This window comes from Quercus robur, chromosome 7 (genome assembly GCF_932294415.1).
Source record: "Quercus robur chromosome 7, dhQueRobu3.1, whole genome shotgun sequence".
Lineage (NCBI taxonomy): Eukaryota > Viridiplantae > Streptophyta > Magnoliopsida > Fagales > Fagaceae > Quercus > Quercus robur.
Genome location: NC_065540.1, coordinates 14,530,241 through 14,550,910, shown reverse-complemented (window position 1 = coordinate 14,550,910; position 20,670 = coordinate 14,530,241). Strand labels below are relative to the sequence as shown.

Genomic DNA, 20,670 nt, shown 5'->3' with positions numbered 1-20,670 from the left:
CAAGTGCTACAAATTGCACGGGTATCCTCCAGGATATAAGCACAAAGGGAAGGCATTGGCTAATCAGGTTTCCAGCAGTGGAATTGGATCATTTGGAAATTTCTTTTGCAATAATGGTGGTTTTGGGAATGCTGTTTCTCAGTCTATGTCCAATTTTCATAACCAACCTGATCAGATGCATTATGCACCACAATTGACCATGCCACAGCCTCAATTTAGGGCAGCCCAATCTCAATTCAATGCACCTCAGTGTCCTATCACTCAGAGCCAATGTGAGCAGTTACTTTCTTACCTTTCTTCTCAGACAAATGGCTCTCAGGCCTCTCAACACCAAGCTGCTTCAGTTCAGTCTCCATTGAATGGTGCTAATGCTGCTACAGGGCCCAGTTCTTCCATGCCTTATCTTGCAAACTTTTCAGGTAATCCCTTCTGGTTGCCTCCAAACTTTTCCCATTCCATTTTTTCTGCACATATAGTTGATAGGCATGCTCATAAAACCAATGAATGGATCATTGATACTGGTGCCTCAGATCATATGGTTCATTCAGTAGCCTGCTTAACCTCCATTACTTCTACCATTAACACTCACGTTTACTTACCAAATGGAGAGAGAGCTCTAGTTACTCACATAGGCACAGTCCATGTCTCAGATCAACTCACTCTCTATGGGGTTCTTTGTGTCCCTTCTTTTACTTTTAATCTCATATCAGTTAGCCAACTCACTAAAACATGTTTTTGCTGCCTTGTATTCTTTGGTTCTTTTTGCTTTATCCAGGACCTGGCCAATTGGAACATGATTGGACTGGGTAAAGCATCAAAGGGCCTTTATCTTCTGCAACAAAGTCCTCCACCTTCATCTGTCCTTGCTGCCTCATCACAGATACCTATTTCTATTCCTTCTGTTAGTAATAACTCTGTCAACAATGCTGATTTGTGGCATTTCCGTTTAGGGCATCCTTCCTATGCCAAATTATCATTACTGAATAAGTTTGTATCTGGTTTAAATCCTAATAAAGCAGCATGTTGTGACATTTGTCATTTTGCAAAACAAAAGAGGTTATCTTTTCCTAATAGCAGTCATGTCTCTACTTGTATCTTTGATCTTGTACATTGTGACCTTTGGGGACCTTTTTCTGTTCCAACTATTGAAGGTTATAAATACTTTCTTACCATTGTGGATGATTACTCTAGATGTACTTGGGTCTATTTGCTTAAATCCAAGTCAGAAACACAGGGTCTTGTTGAACATTTTTCCAACATGGTTGAAACACAATTTAGTGTGAAAATCAAATGTCTTAGAAGTGATAATGGGACAGAATTCTTTATGAAAGATTTTTTCAAATCCAAGGGTATTTTGCATCAATTAACTTGTGTTGAGACCCCTCAACAAAATGCAATTGTTGAGAGGAAACATCAACACATTTTAAATGTTGCAAGGGCCTTGAGGTTCCATTCTTCCTTACCCTTGAAAATGTGGGGTGACTGCATCCTCACTGCAGTATATCTCATCAACAGGCTACCCTCAAAACACTTACAAAATAAAACCCCTTTTGAAATGCTGTTCAACACATCTCCCTCATATGTCCATATGAGAACCTTTGGTTGTTTATGCTTTACTTCCACACTTTGTCAAAACCGACACAAATTTGCCTCAAGAGCAAGAAAATGTATCTTTTTAGGATATCCCAATGGTATTAAAGGGTACAAGGTCATGGATTTGGCAACAAATTCCATTTTTGTCTCTAGAGATGTGATTTTCTATGAACACATCTTTCCTTTTGCCTCTGGTTCTTCTTCTTCAATTGAGAACCTTAATGACTCTTTCTCTGTTGATTCCACTTCTTTTGTTTTGCCTCTTTCTGTTCCTGACTCTTGTGTTTCAGATTCTACCTTCTTAAATGAAAGTCCAACCACACTCACTGATTCTGCAGATAATGTTTCTGCAGATCAGTTTTGCATCTCTCCATTACCTTCCCCAATTCCACATATTGCTCCACTTGTTGTTGATTCTGAGCATGATCTTGTTTCTATGCCTGTTTCTAGGCCTCTCAGGAAATCCATTAGACCACATAACCCTCCATCTTACCTACAGGATTATTCTTGCAAGTCTGTCACCTCCAGCCCACCTTCACCTTTACCTGGCCACCCTTATGACATATTTGCTTGTCTCACCTATTCCAACCTAAATAAACATTACAAGAAGTTTGTCATGGCCATTGATTCCACCTCTCCTGACCCTACTTCCTTCCAAGAGGCTGTTCAATCCCCTGATTGGAGAGCTGCTATGGATAAGGAGATTGCAGCCCTTGAACTTACCAATACTTGGTCTTTAACTTCCCTTCCTCCTGGCAAGATTCCTATTGGCTGTAAATGGGTCTTCAGGACTAAGTATAAATCTGATGGATCTATTGAAAGACATAAAGCTCGTCTGGTTGCTAAAGGATATACACAAAGGGAGGGTCTTGACTACACTGATACATTCTCCCCTGTAGCTAAATCTGTTTCTGTCAGGATGGTTTTGTCTTTGGCTGCTGTGAAAGGTTGGGCTCTTCACCAAATGGACGTAAACAATGCTTTTCTTCATGGTGACTTGGATGAAGAAGTTTACATGAGCCTTCCACCTGGTTTTCACAGCAAGGGGGAGTGTCTTTCTGGTTCTAATTCTAGTCCTTTGGTTTGCAAACTCAACAAAAGTTTGTATGGCTTGAAGCAGGCCTCTAGGCAATGGTTTGCTAAATTCTCTTCCACCTTGTTGAATTTTGGTTTTATCCAATCCAAGGCAGATTACTCTCTCTTCACATACACTAAAGGAGCTTCCTTCACTGCTTTACTAGTATATGTGGATGACATTTTGCTCACAGGAAATGATCCGAGCTGCATTAATGACTTGAAGCAGTTGCTTGATAATAAGTTTGGCTTAAAAGACTTAGGCTTATTGAAGTATTTCTTGGGTTTAGAAGTTGCTAGAAGTGAAAAGGGTATAAGTTTGAACCAGAGGAAGTATTGTTTGGAAATTCTGCATGATACAGGCTTCTTGGGGTCTAAACCACTTAGGACTCCAATGGAACAAAATCTACATCTTTCAAAAGATGCAGGCAAGCTGATTCCAGATGCAAGTCAGTACAGAAAACTGATAGGAAGACTGCTCTATCTCACCTTAACTAGACCTGACATCACTTATGCAGTGCATAGGTTAAGTCAATTTCTAGCTGAACCAAGAGAGCCTCATATGCTGGCAGTCAATAGAGTGTTGCAGTACTTGAAAGGCACTCCAGGCAGAGGTTTGTTTTTCTCCAGCAACTCCACAATGCAAGTAAAGGCCTTCTGTGATGCTGATTGGGCTGGCTGCCCTGACACCAGAAGATCAATCACAGGTTACAGTGTGTTCTTGGGAGATTCTCTAATCTCATGGAGGTCCAAGAAGCAGAGTACAGTCTCTAGGTCTTCAGCAGAGGCAGAGTACAGGTCAATGGCTACAACAACCTGTGAAATTGTGTGGGTTCTTCAATTACTAAGAGATTTAAAGGTTGATCATCCATGCAGTGCTCAGCTTTTCTGTGATAACCAAGCTGCATTGCATATAGCAGCAAATCCTGTCTTCCACGAGCGAACAAAACACATAGAAGTTGACTGCCACTTGGTCAGGGACAAGATAACAGAAGGTGTAATTAAAACTTTTCATGTTTCAAGTCAATTTCAAACAGCAGACATCTTTACCAAAGCTTTAGGATTCCCAGCTTTTAGCAAGTTGATCAACTGTCTGGGATTGTTAGATATTTACTCCCCAAATCTGAAGACTTCAACTAACCAAGTCAATGATTCTGTAAATCATGACTTGAGGGGGAGTGTTGAATATGTGATTGAGAAAGAAGACATGAAGACAAAGAAAGAAGAACGACACAGCAGCTGTGTTAATGATCTAAACGACAGACTGCACAAGGAAAAGAAGAAAGGAAAGATAAAAGGAAAAACGACATCACTCAGCTTAAGTGATGGCACGTGAGACAGCAAACACGTGAGAGTGTTAAGGAGTGTACAGCTGTATTATTAAGAGTTAGTTAGTCTGTTAGTCTGTTAAGAGTTGGTTAGATTATTGGTTTTCCCTCTCTTAGCTCTGTTAACCCGTGTATATAAGCAGAGCATCAGTGTAAAACAATTTAATTCCATTTTCTCATTTTAATCAATTCCAGAATATATTTTCTCTCTCAAATAGTTTCCAGAAGCTTTTCTTAATAAACCATCAAGAAAGCCAAATTTGTTCCTACCACTGAGAGATAGAAATATAGCCCTCGACCAACTGAGATAATTTTCTGGACCGATCAACGGTTGAGAAACCAGAACAACATCAGATGGTGGAATGAAATAAGGGCTCGAAGGATTGGTATTCGCATCATCCATTGAAGGAGCTTGATTGGATGATCTACGATTCTCAGTACCAGAAGCGTTTGGAAGAGTTTCAGAATCTGAAGCAGCGTTAGAGACGGAAGCCATTGATGAACTATCGAAGCTCTGATACCATATTAAGAAAAGCTTCTGGAAACTATTTGAGAGAGAAAATATATTCTGGAATTGATTAAAATGAGAAAATGGAATTAAATTGTTTTACACTGATGCTCTGCTTATATACACGGGTTAACAGAGCTAAGAGAGGGAAAACCAATAATCTAACCAACTCTTAACAGACTAACAGACTAACTAACTCTTAATAATACAGCTGTACACTCCTTAACACTCTCACGTGTTTGCTGTCTCACGTAAATTTTATATCAATTGAATGTTATTTACTATTCGATTCATAATTTTATTTTTTTTATGCTTTAGACTACAAAAATTTGAAATTTAAACATTTGACTGATGACATAGTTATTGATCTTGATTTTTTAGAATTTTATAAGCATTGATGATATAAAAAGAAAATGTAATCCAACGGTAAATCTGTTAAAATTCACATTAAATAAAAAGATATTGAGTGGAATTGTAGTTTTAAGCTACAACTAAGTTTATTACCAAACTTTGACCTTTGGTAATTCGTGATAGAAACTACCATTGATATGTAGGTCTACTATTGACAACATTTTTATTAAAACCAATTATAACAAGTTATCTTTACAAGGTGAAAAACTTGTAAAAAAATTTGTCATAGAATACATATAATGGGGACCCAGAATGATCATAAATGTCTTCCATTAATGAAGCTCAATATAATTAAGTTGATAATAGAACCATCACCATCCTTTCATTGACTTCAATATATCCGAATTAAAAACCTGGGTCACAACCTCATTGGTAGATATGTAAAATGACTTGAAGTTTTCTTAAATTATCTTCATTATGAAGTGTCCTACGAATTATGAAAGGGATCAGCATGTGCTGTCCTCCTCTGTTGGTTTTAATCAATTAATCCCACTAGAGTCATATGTAACTGGTAATCATTAAATCCAACTATAGAGGCTGTTAAGGTTCAGTTATTATTGAAAGATCATGTTGTGGGGAATGATGATATATACAGAATTGTCAGTGCAGCAATGTACACAGCCAAGAACATATACTTTGTATTTACATTGTAAAAGAATCATTACTTCCAACTCAAAGCTATTCGTAATCTCCCGGTGGTGCTTTCAAGATTAAAATATGCTTGACATGGACATTACAACCCACACAACGCAATCACTGCAACAAATACAACTAAAAATTGGTCCCAACCTGAAGATCCTTCATGTTCACCCCAATAAAAACCATGAACCAGATTGGACAATTCCAAATTTCTAATCCTCCATTGATGTCCGATGAATAGAATGGATGGTCCTAGGTAATCACAAATCAAAATCTAGGTTAAACTAGGTAATGGAAGATGATGTCGATGCCTTGGAAAATGGATTTGGCCTAATCGAATTGTACAGTTCAATTATACACGTGTGGAAAACAGTTGTTAAGGCTAAAGGGACCTTTTTCATTGTGCACTGTCCAAGCAAAGTCTATTTTAGGTGGCTGCATCAATGCTTAAACCCTAGTATATAAATAGCAAAATTTGCACAGGTGTGGAAACAGTTCACAAGTCCTACGTCAACATTTATATTAGGTGAGGTGGGGGAGGTTTGCCAATAGACTATACAGTTTGTTCCCTTCCTCTTGCCCTTTTCTCCATAATGTGTCTTTGATTTCTTACAGGTTCATTGAAGTAAGAAGTTTCTTGATATTTGTTGTTATCTGGGTATGTTCAAAAGGAAAAAATAAATACGTAGTACAAATTAATTGTGTTGTCCTTTTTATTCATCATGGGTTATTTTCCAATTGATGTGTTTTTGGACCCAAGGTCGTGTTAGGGGACGGAGTCTGCTATTCACATCAGCATTACGTTTCCTTCTCACAGAAGGGTGGGTAGTCTAGCCTTATGTAAGAAGATGTTAGTGATACATTGGGTACACATGAAGAATATAAGAGTAAATTAAATATAAGTAATAATTCATATGAATGGATGAAAGAGAAAAATTAGGTGAAAAGGGGGGAAAAAGGGAATTATGATGGTACTGTTGAATGGGAGAAGATTCAATTTGAACCTACTAAATTGTTGTAGATAGATTGTTAGGTATTAAATTAATTTGGCCTTGTTTATTTACACATTTGTGAAGTTTCAGGCTTGATCAATAATTTACATGATATTCCACCTATTTATAGTAGTAGGACGCAAACTCCGTTTCCTTTAGCAGTGATTGGGCTTTTGACTATATTTTGAGCCAACACACATGAAGTTTATTTAGTGAGGCCTATTGTGTTGGATTGTAAAATATTAGCCCCAAATAGTTTAATTCCAAAAATAACCAAGAAAAGGGGGAGTGAATTTTTGAAAAGAAATCTTGCACAAACCATTCATAGGATGTGCATAGTTTGTGAAAATGACACAAAGAAATTCATCACAAGAAAAATTTTAGGTCATGTAATGAAGGAATTGATCTAAGATATTGATTTTGATCAAAGTCAACATAATTCTTATTGGAGTCTAATCCTCACTTCCATCTTATAAATTCTTAATCTATACTATGTGTCTATTTGAGAATAACTTATTTAACTTTTTGCTATTTTTTTTTACTAAAAGTGTGTTAAAGTATATATGTACTTTGAAAAAATTAAGTAAAAAAATGCGGAAAAAAGTGAGGTTTTAAAAAACTGTACATAAAAGCTAAAAACTTAAAGTTGATGTCAAACTCACCTTATATATAACATTGGAACATAGATATAATATGTAATCCTAACATATTTTTAGAGTTATTTTTAGAATATTAAAAAAGAGTACAAAATTTTTCTTCAAAAGCATCAATTTTAATTATTTTAAAACAAGTTTAATAACATAATTTTTATAAAATTAAAAAAAAAAAATTGCTTTTGTTTTATTTTATTTTGAAATAAGAATTGGGCCTAGTTTCCAAATCAAACCCAACCCAATTTTCAAGTCCAAACAACCTGAGCCTGAGCAAGTTCTCTCTGTGCTTCAAGAAAAACCAACACTAAAACAACCTAAAAAGAAAAACCAGAGGCTAAAACAACTAAAAATCAAACATCCTCAATGGCTACGAACACAATCAACCTCTCTCCAATTCATAGTACCTCCTCTCTTCGCTTACTCTCTTCTCGCTCTTCCCAAAATGCCCCTTCCCTTTCATTCTATTCACACCCTAAACCCTCCCTCACTTTCACTTCTATTTCTCTCAACAAATCCAAAAACCCAACTAAACCTCGCGCTTTCACAACAACAATCACTTCAGCTCACAAGAACTTAACGGAAACGGAACTAATCGCCGTGCCGCCGTTACCTAACGAAGTAAACGAAAGATTTCCGTCTGATGCTGGCGTTTACGCCGTTTATGATAACAACGAGGAGCTTCAGTTCATTGGTATATCACGGGATATAGCGGCCAGCGTTACCGTTCACCTAAAATCAGTGCCGGAGCTCTGCTCCTCCGTTAAGGTATAACGGTTTTTCTAATCGTTTTTTTTTTTTTTTTGGTTAATAATTTTTGCATTAATCTCTTATCTGGAGGGTTCTTAGTCATAAAATTACACTATTACCCTAGAGTTATTTTTTTATTATGTTGGGTTAAGCGTGAAATGAAGTCTTGGTTGCTGTATTTGTGGTTATTTCGGCTCTCGCGGTAAGTATTATGAATGGGTAACTTGACGCCAAAATTAAAAAATCTAAATTGGACACGAGGCGCAAAATTAGACCCCAATTAGTTTGGATTCTAATTGTGAGACTTTAATATAATATATATGATGTCAGCCACGCAACTTTGTTTGGGAAAAATTTCTTGGGACACAAGTATTTTTCCATTTGGGCTATTGCTTAGGGTTTAATATTTGGGAAGTTTTAGACTCGAATGCATTGAGAAGCCATTGTACATTGGTCAGTTCACTTCTAGATAATTCATTAGGGAAAGTATAAAAGAATGAGCCATAGCTTAAATGACACATTAAGAATGGCGGGAGGGTGAAATTGTGGATTCAAAACCCAATAGGTTTGTGGACCTGTTACAAATATCAAGGCCCAAGTCTTTGTCCATATTCAGTATATTTAATCCCACTTGGAATGAAAGAAAGTAACCTAGAGTATGACTTCGGATTGAATAGAATGGTAGAAAGGATCCATGGCAGACCCCAAAAAATTTGGCACCAAGGTTTGGTTATTGTTGTTATTGGAATGCAAGAAAAGTAATCCTAATCTTATTTTGAGTTTAAGTATTGTAACCCTAGTTTGTCTAGGATTTGGCCTAATATAAATACCCTTCAGTGCTTATCAAAAATTAAAATACCCTTATGTGGGTTCATTGTAACATAGAGCTTAATAATGAAGATGTAGCCATCAATGGCTTTCTGTTGTGGATGTTGGTCCTTAAGGATAAACCACGTAAATTTTATGTGTTCTCTTTCAACCTCTTCCTTTCTCTCTGCCTTATTTATTTTCTTCTTTATATTTTCTCATATACTTCATCATACTACCAAAGCTATGTCATGCCTTGTCTAACATGGTATTAGAGTTATATCTTATCTTTTTTAATAGTACTAATAAAAAAAGGGTAAAGGGCATATAATCTCTGTTTGGTTTAGCCCAGTTTTGGCTTACCTTTTTAATTGTTTCACTTTAGCCCATGTGAAATGGATTAATATGAAAACGTTTAATTTTCCGTCTTAATCTGAGGGAATTTGTCATAAGAGATGCATGTGTGCCTTGTTTTTACCTGGAAAACACCATAGAAACCTGATGCCCTTAAATTCACCAAAAAGTTACAAATTAAATCTTATCAAGAATGTAATATTTGTTCTTCAAAATGGATGAAAATGGGTAAATTCTAATAGTAAATTCAACCAATATAAGTACATAACAAATTATTTAAGGTCCAAAAAAGGGAATATTAAAAGTAATTGGCACCAATTGATCATACCTAAGTGTTACAAGGTTAAATGCAAAGCAAAAATTCTCATACTAAGACAATAATCTTCTCCTTTAAATATCTTTAAGATATTTGCAACAAAGAATATCTAAAATTCAACCAAACGAAACTAAGAATCACAAAAACACAGATGTATACAAAAAAAGTTGGCCTAGCTTTTTCTTTCTACTTTTTAGCTGTGAGGTGTGAAGAATTGTGGGAGTCATTCCCTCTATGGCATCAGGTTTCTAGGGTGTTTTTCAGGTGGAATCAAGGCATAGGTGCCTCTCACATGCCAAATTCCATTAAATTATATGGAAAATTAAACATTTTCATTTTAGTCCATTCCACAGGGGGTGAAGTGAAACAATTGAAAAGTCAAGGGGTAAATGAAACTGGGCTAATCACAGGGAGGTAATGCGTCATTTACTCTAAAAAGTATAATACAAGAACATATTTCTTTCGGCACTAACATAATAGGGTCAAGTGTGGTTGAACTTATAATAGCCAAGCTTGAGAAAGAATATTTCAGCTACAATGATGCGTAGGCTCCACTAAAGCATGATTTGGTTCTAGTAAGCATGCTGAACATTCAAATACCTGCCTTCAATCATGTTCCCCCATTACACCCTGCCGAATTCTTGTGTACTGGGATCTGATCCCAAGAACACTTGTGAGTGTGAAGACTGAAGGTACTCAAACAACCGTGGGCATGCTCAGCTATCATGAAGAATTCAGATGTCTACAAAATCATTGAATTTTTATTTTTTTTATTTTTTTATTTTTATAAGTAGTAAAACAAAATCATTGAATCTAATTAACCCTAATAGGTTACAAGATATTAAATCAATTTAGAAGTACAGGGAAGGATCTTATGAGGTTTTTCTGCTAATGAGACTGATTGATATATCTTAAAGCAAAGGTCATTAAATCAACCTATTAAGAGTCTGTTTGGGATATGCTTATTTTGCTAAAACTGAAAACTTTTTGCTGAAAGTACTATAGATAAATGTAAATGTTAGTTAGAATAATACAGTAGGACCCATGAATAGTACCAAAAAGTGCAGTGGAACCCATGAATAGTTGCAAAAATAAGTTGAATAGTAAAATAAGTTGGCAAAAAATAAGCTAGCCAAACAAACCCAGGGTCTATTTGGGATCCACTTATTTTGTTGAAACTGAATTTTTTTTTTTTGAAAATACTGTAGATAAAGGTAAAAAAGTTAACTGAAATAGTACAGTTGGACCCATGAATAGTACCAAAAAGTACAGTGAGGCCTATGAATAGTAGTAAACGCACACTAAGTAGATATGCCTACCGGTCTTTTTAATTTATTGACGATATGATCTGTTTATATTTGTGCACAATAATTAAGAGAGTAATATACTAATATTTGCCTATTAGTGACTATTGTAAAAGTTTCAATTGTAGGTTGGGGTAGTAGATGAACCTGATAGAGCAGCTCTTACCCAAGCTTGGAAATCATGGATGGAGGAACACATAAAAGCCTCTGGAAAGATCCCACCAGGTAATGAAACAGGAAACATTACCTGGGTCCGGCAGCCACCAAAGAAGAAGCCTGATCTTCGGCTGACACCTGGCCGTCATGTCCAACTGACAGTCCCACTGGAGGAACTCATTGACAAGTTGGTCAAGGAGAACAAGGTGGTGGCATTTATCAAAGGTTCAAGAAGTGCACCAATGTGTGGATTCTCACAAAGGGTAGTTGGCATCCTTGAAGGCGAGGGGGTGGATTATGAAAGCATTGATGTGCTCGATGAAGAGTATAATTATGGATTGAGGGAGACACTGAAGAAGTATAGTAACTGGCCTACATTCCCACAGATCTTTGTCAATGGTGAATTGGTTGGGGGTTGCGACATTCTGACGTCCATGTATGAAAAGGGTGAACTTGCTCCTTTGGTCAAGAAGTAATCGTTCAAGTTTCTCAGCAATTTGTCTTTTTGTCGAATGGGATGGTGTAGGAGAACAGAACAGGGATAAGAAAATGGAGCATGAATATGGCAATTGAGGTCCATCTATGGTTCAATTGTACTGAACAGTTTGTAAGCTTATCAATTTGACCAAATATAATTGGAATTTGGTCAGGTAAAGTTGAATAAGTATGAAATAGAAAATGTTTTGTGCATGATCATTTGCTCTCTCTCTCTCTCTCTTATTTTTTAATTTTTTACAGTTTTTAAACAATATTACATGTATTTTCACATACTTTTTTACCCGCATGTATTTTCACGCATATTTTCAAACAATTTTCAATTTTTAAATGCATGTGTCAAACATTAATCATTAATGTCATTTCAAAAAAATATTTAACAGAACAGAACTCGGAAAAGACTGCGAAATCATTGTTACCTTTCATCTGTAATTACATGTGATTTCTTTAACTTTAAACAATATTCATTGCCGTTTCCTTTTTACTTATTTGACTAACCGACATAATTAAAAGTTTCAAGCACAAGGAAAGAAAAAGAAAAAGATGTGGTTTATGTTTATACGAACATGATTGAATATGAAGTCAAAACCGTTCACGCAATGATTAATGATTATCCCATCAATTTGCCAAACCATTTGGATATGGGGTCCACGATCATAATCATCTTTGTGATAATCTAGTGGAGGTTAGGCCGTGCTTATACAGCATGATTGCCGTGATATGTTAGAGACAAAAATGGAGCCCAAGTAATGCCTTGCTTAAATGACAACAATTGGAATCGAGTAAGTTTGCTGACATTAAAAATTTAAATTATTTTCTCAATTGTTAGAAGTAAGTATATAATAAAAAAAATGTATCAATCATAGACCTATCACCTATGTGAGAGTGGTTGTTTCTAATTAAAAAAAAAAAAAAAAAATGTAAGAGCGATATACATTAATCATAATTTATCATCTTGATAAGTTATAAAACAATTAAGGATTATCGGTGTGTATCAAACATTACTCTTTCAAGATAAAATCTTCCTTTTAAGGCTTAGTTTTTGCTTTTCAAATATTAAAAAGTGCTCACTGAGAGATGCCGATTAAATTACAAGACTTTTGACCACTATAGTTTTAACTTTTAGGTATATGTTTGCTTTCACAAAAAAAAAAAAAAATTAGGTATATATTTAACTGGTCATTGAAAAATTTGAAACTATCGTATAAAGAATTGAAATTATTCCTAAGTCTTAAATAATTAGGAGTTTTTTCTCCAAAAAAACTAATTTAGGAAAAGCTAAAATTTTGTAGCACAACGAGTTAATTATTGGTTTTAATTTCCCCACTCCTAACTTCCAAATTATTAGGCCCTTTTGGATATACACCACTGTAAGTTTTTTTAAAAAAACCTTCTCCCCTCTCCTTATGTGTGTGTTAAAAAAATATTTAATATTTAAAAAAAAAATTCCAAATTATCAAAACATATATAAATTCTAATTAGTTTCACTAAAGTTTCTTTATCATCAAATAAAAATATCTTTAAAATTTTGTTGTATTTATATATGTTGGTTTTTTTTTTTTTTTTTTTTTTTGAGATAAAAATAAAATGTTTTTGATTAATTATCCAAAATGGCATGGCTATTTTCGTCATTTAATTATAGTTATAAATAGCAACATTGAAAAAAAGATCTACTGGTTATCCGTTGGAGCTGAGTCAGCTGACGAGTTGTTTTGACTGACGTTTCTTCACTTTCCTCCTCCATCGGTCACACACTCCCTGATCGATCAAATTCACGTTATCCATTCTCTCTCTCTCTCTAAAAAACAATAAAAATCAATCTGAACCTTATCGTCCATCAAATTGGTTCAACAAAAAATGGACGGTGCAGATGGCGCTTCTTCAGGAGATAGTAGATTCAAGCTCTACGATCAGCTAGAATTACAGGAATTTCAGGACAAGTACGTGATCAAATCCATTGAATCCCCAAACCAAGGTTTCTCCATCGGCCGCCGTGACGGCAACGTTGAACCGCTTACCGGTAAAAACATTTTCCGTCTCATTCTCATTTTTCCAATTCCTTTATTTTAGGGCGTGTTTGGTTTAATAATTAATAGTTTTGGCCAATTTTCGCAGGTGATGACACTTGTTCTCTAAATCCTTCAAAAGTCTCAACAATTTATGGAGTTGTTGGAACCATTAGATTGGTTGCAGGTAGTATTAACTGTTTCCTTGACACATGGATGAGTTTTGATATTCTTGAAAATGTGTTTTTTTTAGTTTTTTTGCAAAATGACTTGCTTAAGTAGCACGTAATCAATAAATGCCCTTCTTGTCGATATCCGTTCTGTTATTGAATCTGCTCTAAAAAATCTAGGAATCACGGACACTTCATTTAGAATGGCGTACCTATGTCATATTGGCCATTTTATGTTATAATCCTGTGTACGTGCTTGTGCTTCGTAGCTAAAAAGTGTTATTAGTTCTTGTGCTGTAATTTAGGTTCCGTGATTAAATTCAACCACGGTTCTGTAACTATACAATTACACAATGGAGTGATGGACGTGATTGAATTTAATTGGGGAACCTAAATAAGGATATGTATCTAAGTTTTATCCGAAGTGTGTAATAATATTAATTGGCTTGAGCTAATTTTACCAATTAGTTAGCTTGGCTAACTTGACAATATGATAATTGTAAGTTGTTGAATCAGACTTCTGCTCAATTCTTCATGTTTTGGTTCAGGAACGTATGTACTCGTAATAACTTCTCGGAAAGAAGTCGGGACTTTTCTTGGTTTTCCTATTTTTAAAGTTACGTCTATGACGTTCCTGTCCTGCAATGAGGCTTTGAAGTTTTCGTCTTATCAAGAAGTAATAATTTAAACTTATGCAGGCATCTCTTGAAATGATTAAGATTTTGATTCTTGCCTAAAACCTAGTCATAATAATGTATTTTACGCAGAAACAAGATGAGGCATACTTTAGAACACTTTTGAGAACAGTGGAATCGGCTCCTGGATTATACTATTCATACGAGGCAGATATAACTTTGAAGTAAATTCTTTTGCCTTGCAGCTTGCTCTCTTTAACTAGACTGCCACTGTTTTTATAATTGTCTTGGGCTATTTCTTTTTGTTGTATTCAGAGTCAAATCCGTGTCATATTATGTATAATGTATTGAAGATGCGTTTGATCATGTCTATCAGCTTACAGAGAAGATACAAGTTAGCTGAAGGATGGATGACTAAACCAATTTGGAAGCAGGTTAGTCAGCATACCATGTCAGCTATGAATATAGGATTTTGTTTTTTGGGCTTAAAGATTGATTTCTTACTAGTTTGAGTTTTGGAAGATCTCTTTGATGTTCCATGTCCTAAAAATTTTAACATTCCAATCTCACTTTGAATTTTATGAAGCTATATTGTATGTGAGCACTTTGTCTTTTTTCTATTTCTCTGCTGTTAGATTGTATTTTACCATTTCAAGAATGAGTATGGTTGGTCAAACATGCTGATATTGTTTCTGATATTTGATTCTGTTTCAGGCTGACCCTCGATTTGTTTGGAACAGAAATCTTTTAGAGGACCTTATCGAGTCTAAGGTTAGATGTTGCTTCTGTTAGATTAATCCATCATAGTATTTCAGGACTACTTTTATTGTTTGCTAAAGCAAGAAATATTTAATCTCTTATAAGAAGGAAAATTTTTTGTAAGGTTAAAGGAAAAATGATGTACTAAATTTCCTTTAATTGATCAAATTTCTTTCCCCTAATGTGCCTTTATCTTTCTGGTGCAGCTTGACGGTTTCATCATTCCTATATTACAAGGAAATATCCTGAAATTTCTTATTCCTAATGCTGTTTAGTCAATATCATTCTCTATCCCTCCCTCTTCCTCTTTTTTCTTTCTCTGTGTTTGTCATGTGCATGTGAGAGAATAAGACGCTGGAATAAGTTCATTCATTATATTCCATTCAAAAACAAGTGTTTTCATTTAACTGTTGATTAAGCTTTCAGTCTGTACAGCTGAACTTAAAAAGTTCACATGTGACGATCACATTACTTTCAAGGAGGTGTACACGGCGTCTAGGTATAACATTGTGGAGATGATAGGTTCTTATGATTTTTTATTTAACTATCTGCAAGCAGATTTGAAGTTTTGAGATTGGATTTGATTTAGGGACAAGGATGTGGAGAAGAGGGGCTAACCTTGAAGGAGACACAGCAAATTTTATTGAAACTGAACAATTGCTTGAACTTGAAGGTTTCAGATCCTCATTATTGCAGGTATCTTTACTGTATCTGATGGGGGTTGAGAAGTAATTGTGTGCTTGAAATGCACATTAACTTACAACTCAATAAGTATAAGACTAGATATCTTTGCATGGTGTTTCTTTATGTTTCATTATGCATGTTAGTCACAAAAAGGGTATCAACTTAAGAAGCAAAACTTGTCAATGTTATGTAATTCAGATTCGAGGCTCAATTCCACTTCTTTGGGAGCAGATTGTTGACCTAAGCTATAAACCACGAGTTAGGATCATAAACCATGAGCAGACGGTATTGTTTTTACACCAGGATGTGAGCTCTTTCCATGATGAGTACTTGAGTTTTATTGTAATGAGTGCCTATTTATGTTTGTGTATTTGGCATTCTACCTCCAGTCAAATGTTGTGGAGCGCCATTTCCATGATCTTTTACAAAGATATGGAGAAATAGTAGCAGTTGACCTAACTGATAAAGTAAGGGTCTCTTCCCTCTTTTCTTTTGTACTAAATTATAATTCTGGCCTATAAACTTTCTTCTTGTAAGCAGTTCTGGAACTTGCAGAATTTGGTGAACAGAATATATTAGCAAATTGTGTATTTTAAAAAAAAGAAGAAGAAAATATTAGCAAATTGTTTCTTTTGACATCTATTTATATGGGCAACATCACTGAACTGATTGATCAGAAAGCTGCCAAAAAAAATGGCATATTAATTCTGATTGGCTGGTTCTTAGTGCATTGTTGGCTAGTGAAATGATTGGATTCTTTAATTTTGTCCTTAGTACACAAGTTTCAAGCTTTTCTGTTCAATGGAAAGTTTTTTATTTATAACTAATGGATATTTTGTATGTTTAACTTTTGTAGCATGGTGATGAAGGTGAACTAAGTGTGGCATATGCTGCTGAAATGCAAAAGCTGCGAGATGTAAGGTGACATTTTAGACTTTATGGTATTTGTTCATTTTGACTTAACTCTGTATTGTAAAATGCTAAAACCTTTCTCTATGGACTTCGATTCTAGCTGTGTTTTAGCTTTGTATATTTCCTCAGGAACTAAGGTTCTTTAGAGGAAAACTTAATTTTGTTTTCACAATTTATTGCAGATATGTGTCGTTTGACTTTCATCACTATAATGGCAACGCAAATTTTGATAACCTTAATGTTCTGTATGACCAAATCTCAGAGGATTTTGAAAAACAAGGGTAATCTAAACATATGGAATATTACATATAAACTGCTACTTTTCTTCAATCTAGGTATGTAGGCTATCCATAATTCTGTTTTTTAATCATTACTGTTCCAGCTGAGCAGATACTTCCTTGTAGACATGGAAGGAAACATACTAGAGGAGCAGAAAGGAGTTATTAGAAATAACTGCATTGATTGCCTTGATCGAACAAATGTCACCCAGGTTTGCAGAAACAGTATTTAGTATATTTGATTCTTATCTCTCGTTCTGTTACATTTCCTTGATACGCCCTTGTCATCTTATAGTAGATCGTATCTGCAGTAATTAAGAATGATATGTTTTTTAGTGTAGAGTTTTCTGAGCTCCCTCCATGTATTCTTAACAGAGTTTTCTGGCTGAGAAGTCATTAAACATACAGTTGCAAAGGATTGGAGTGCTTACATCTTCAGAGGGTATTTCTATGTTTCCCGAAGAATATGGAAAATTTAGAACATGTATGAAATTCTTAATATTACTGCTTCTATCTTCCTCTCTGAGTCAGAATTTTCCTGTGAAATTGTGTTTTCAGTTTCATTCTAAACTTCATTTTGCTGATTCAGTGTGGGCTGAGCAAGGTGATGAGATCAGTCTTGAATATGCTGGGACTAATGCCCTGAAAGGGGACCTGGTTAGGTAAAATCTAATTTCAATATATGATTTTCAAAAATCAATGTCAAGTTGTTCACCATATTGTGTATAATACATCTTGGATCCAAAATACTGTAGATATGGAAAGCAGACTGTAGCAGGACTAATCAAAGATGGAATGAGTGCTATTTCAAGATATTATTTGAATAATTTTCATGATGGGGTTCGGCAGGCAAGCTGCCTATTTTTGGGTTTTCGATTATGAATACCACTCTTTAAGAAAGAAACCAGTATTGCTAATATGCTTTAATGAATTTTATGTTTTCTCAGGATGCAATGGATCTTATAAGTGGTCACTATACTGTCAATAGAAATAGTCCTTCACCATTCCGGCTAAATGGATTTGAGTCACTCTCTGTAAGTAATATAAGTGTCTTTATAGCTTAAATATGATATTTTCGTTACTTGCTGCCTTCTACCATCAAGAAAAGTGGCAATAGATTCAAATTACCGTTAATTGGGAGAAGGTAAGGGGGGGGGGGGGGGGGGGGGGGGGGGGGGGCGGGCGCAGGTGGGGAAGGGGGAACATACATTTCAGGATCCTCTCAATTGTGCTAGTAATTCTACATTAGGTGATTTTAGTTCAGAGAACCTGTTACTTTGACCCTGTGAAAAGAATGTGTTAGTTGGTTTGGTTATCGTGATAATTTTGGGTAACACTAATGACATTTTAAAATTTTCTTTTTTTATTTTTATAATCTTAGTCAAAACTGTCTGAAATAATAAAAATATTGGTTAAATCTTCACCAAAAAGAAAACATCAATTCTGGCCTAGTCCAGCTCAGTTGGCCTGATTACATTAGTTTTCAGATGTTGGAAATCCATGTTAATTTTTGGAGTTGTCTCTGATTACATGTTTTTTGGACAAACTGAAAAATTGCAGTATCTCCCAGCGGCATCAGCTTTGATAGTTGGAGGCTTGACGCTGACATCGTTCACACTTCAGAATGGTATCATTTATATTATATTCAGTGTACTACAAGGGACTTATACATGTGTGTGTGTGTGTGTGTGTGTGTGTGTGTGTCTCTCTCTCTCTATATATATATCCTTCCCATATGATATTCACTAAGATATTTAATTTTATTGTCTGTGATATAGTTGGGCGAAGTGCACAGCAATTTATGTCTTCGGTAATCTGGGCTGGAGTAACTGCTGGAGTTATGGCAGTGGTTAAAGCTAATGGAAGGCAGTTCTGTTCTAGGCCTCGATTGTGTGGTCTTCTGTAAATTGTTCTTTAACTAGTCTCATTTGTGGTTTGCAAATGGTACAGATTGTATACTAGCTTGATAATGTTCCAACCTTCTAAGTTATTATAATTAATGCGGAATATGTTCTGTTGGTTGATCGCGAGCAACTTGTTTTCAAATTAGGTAATCTTCATGGTTTTTTTTTTAGATGAGTTGGTGTGGTGTTGGTTTGCTTGCCAGATGAGTTTTAGCCAACCTGTAACATAAATTGTGATTGAAGTTTATTCCATGTACTCAAAGTTTTTGTTCCCATTCCCCCAAAAGAAGAAAATATAAGAATTCCAGTCATGTTGGACTCGAGAAAACAATGTGGAAGACAGAAATGGATCTAGAGATAGGAAGCATAACTCCGGATTTATGTTGGGATCAGATGCATAGAGAACAGGATCATATATTTATGGAAGAATGCCACTAACCTTATAGTATGGTGGCATCTGCCTTCTTGTAGGGATTTCATAGAATGCCACTAGAATCCCCTCATTTACACTAAGAAAAAAAAAAAAAATTAAGTATTGATTTAAGGATGTGTCCATGAATGGTGAACGATAATATCAATTTTATGTACCATTTAGTGTTGTTATTAAAGCCTGCTTGTGAGTAGACAAAATTACAGTTTTATTTTTTTTGGGTGGTGGTACTAGTAGTTGAGTGAACACATATGTGGAGGAATGTTTAAAATTTTAGTTTGTACTTATAAGAAAATTGAACCAAATTCTGTTAATTTCTATCTGGTTGTCCTCCAAGTTTTTCACAAGATAGTAGCTGGTTGTCCTCCAAATTGACAAATTAAGTTCAGGGAACCTGAGATTCCAAGGTTTATTTGGAAAGGAAGTGCAAACGTGAAAAAACCTTGCTTGGTTGGAGTATAAAATTGCTTGCCATATAAGGACTATAAATTGAATTGAATAGTTCCTACATGCCAAATTCAATGCATTTGGCATGTAAAACATGTCCATCGAAAATTTATTTGTGATGGTCATGAGATATTCGTTGACTGAACGCAAAATGAAAGGACACCCCTCTTATATAGGCTACATAATAAATTCCAATATGCTTCTTATCTGCTAGTCCAGAATTGGAAATTCACACCTTAGATGTTTCCAAAATTGCCTCGGAAGTAATGTGATTGATTCATTTTTGTCTAGTGCTTGTAGGTATAAATATGCCTCCATAATATGTGTTTCTGCGGTTCTTAATGTTTGATATATCATCTCCATCATCAGTACTCATGTTGCCCAGCCAACAACCCCACTTTCCTTCCCAATTCTCTCCCTATCATCAAAGTATGAGAAAGATTTTTGAGGAGACATGGAGACTACTAAATCGGATCAATGACTTACCAGAAGACTTTCATATTAATTTCATATATATAGTTAACGTTGAATGGCAAGTACTTATTGTCCTATAAATTTTAGTGGCATTTGTATCTTTTTTATTTGGAATTTTTTTTCCCCTTCCCAAAGTCAAAATTTGAATTGTCTGTGTAAGTGATTTGAGTGATATATTGTTCATGATTGTTTTAAAGCCTTAAAAAAGGTTTGAGTATTCTAGTAGTTTGAAAGCCAACACAAAATTAATTTCTTCATTTTATTACAAATGAATTATTCACATTTACAAGTTGTTGTTGTTATAAAAACATAAACAACAATTTATTAACATTTCAGTAGGTTATTTTCTTTTCAGAAATCAGACCAACTGGGATAGCTGCCATTGCTGAAGCATACACTTGCTCCTCATAGCCAATGCATCATGGTGAAGGATGCCTGGTTGGATTGGTATGTTCAATCTACTTCTTTCTGTGCTACTATTGAGATTAAAATTTGAAAAATGTATGCATCTTCTGTAAGTCTGCAACAGGTTAATACTTCTCCATTAAATCCTATGATTATTTATTTATTTATTAATGTTGATATCCCTTCCAG

The 20,670-nt window shown here is 35.1% G+C and overlaps 2 protein-coding genes across 7 annotated transcripts; both read left to right on the top strand.

Annotated features, from left to right (window-relative positions):
* Nucleotides 1-7,486: 7,486 nt before the first annotated feature.
* LOC126692403 (bifunctional monothiol glutaredoxin-S16, chloroplastic) lies at nucleotides 7,487-11,578 on the top strand. Its single transcript, XM_050388001.1, has 2 exons — nucleotides 7,487-7,963; nucleotides 10,855-11,578. Exons 1-2 carry the CDS (start codon nucleotides 7,562-7,564, stop codon nucleotides 11,356-11,358), a joined length of 906 nt encoding a protein of 301 aa, XP_050243958.1. The 5' UTR covers nucleotides 7,487-7,561; the 3' UTR covers nucleotides 11,359-11,578.
* Nucleotides 11,579-13,043: 1,465 nt separating this feature from the next.
* On the top strand, nucleotides 13,044-18,851 carry LOC126692402 (phosphoinositide phosphatase SAC8). 6 transcript variants are annotated; one of them, XM_050387997.1, is made up of 20 exons: nucleotides 13,046-13,397; nucleotides 13,493-13,570; nucleotides 14,102-14,229; nucleotides 14,321-14,412; nucleotides 14,565-14,622; nucleotides 14,903-14,959; nucleotides 15,154-15,187; nucleotides 15,366-15,446; nucleotides 15,537-15,643; nucleotides 15,830-15,916; nucleotides 16,021-16,098; nucleotides 16,488-16,552; nucleotides 16,726-16,824; nucleotides 16,934-17,033; nucleotides 17,197-17,305; nucleotides 17,411-17,483; nucleotides 17,577-17,670; nucleotides 17,769-17,855; nucleotides 18,382-18,448; nucleotides 18,600-18,851. In XM_050387997.1, the coding sequence occupies exons 1-20, from the start codon at nucleotides 13,235-13,237 to the stop codon at nucleotides 18,725-18,727; spliced, it is 1,785 nt and encodes a 594-aa protein (XP_050243954.1). In that variant the 5' UTR covers nucleotides 13,046-13,234; the 3' UTR covers nucleotides 18,728-18,851. The 6 variants fall into 6 exon arrangements, 4 of the variants coding, with proteins under 4 accessions (XP_050243954.1, XP_050243957.1, XP_050243955.1 ...); XM_050388000.1 differs by lacking the exon at nucleotides 14,102-14,229; XM_050387998.1 differs by lacking the exon at nucleotides 16,726-16,824 and having other exon boundaries at nucleotides 16,488-16,547; nucleotides 16,926-17,033.
* The last annotated feature ends 1,819 nt before the right edge of the window (nucleotides 18,852-20,670 follow it).

What these genes read in the sequence shown, in the direction of transcription:
- LOC126692403 (XM_050388001.1), top strand. Translation starts at nt 7,562, where the DNA reads ATGGCTACGAACACAATCAACCTCTCTCCAATTCATAGTACCTCCTCT. An exon ending in AGCTCTGCTCCTCCGTTAAG is followed by an intron (nt 7,964 to 10,854) that starts GTATAACGGTTT and finishes TTTCAATTGTAG; the next exon opens with GTTGGGGTAGTAGATGAACC.
- LOC126692402 (XM_050387997.1), top strand. Translation starts at nt 13,235, where the DNA reads ATGGACGGTGCAGATGGCGCTTCTTCAGGAGATAGTAGATTCAAGCTC. An exon ending in ATATGGAAAATTTAGAACAT is followed by an intron (nt 17,306 to 17,410) that starts GTATGAAATTCT and finishes TTGCTGATTCAG; the next exon opens with TGTGGGCTGAGCAAGGTGAT. An exon ending in TTCATGATGGGGTTCGGCAG is followed by an intron (nt 17,671 to 17,768) that starts GCAAGCTGCCTA and finishes ATGTTTTCTCAG; the next exon opens with GATGCAATGGATCTTATAAG.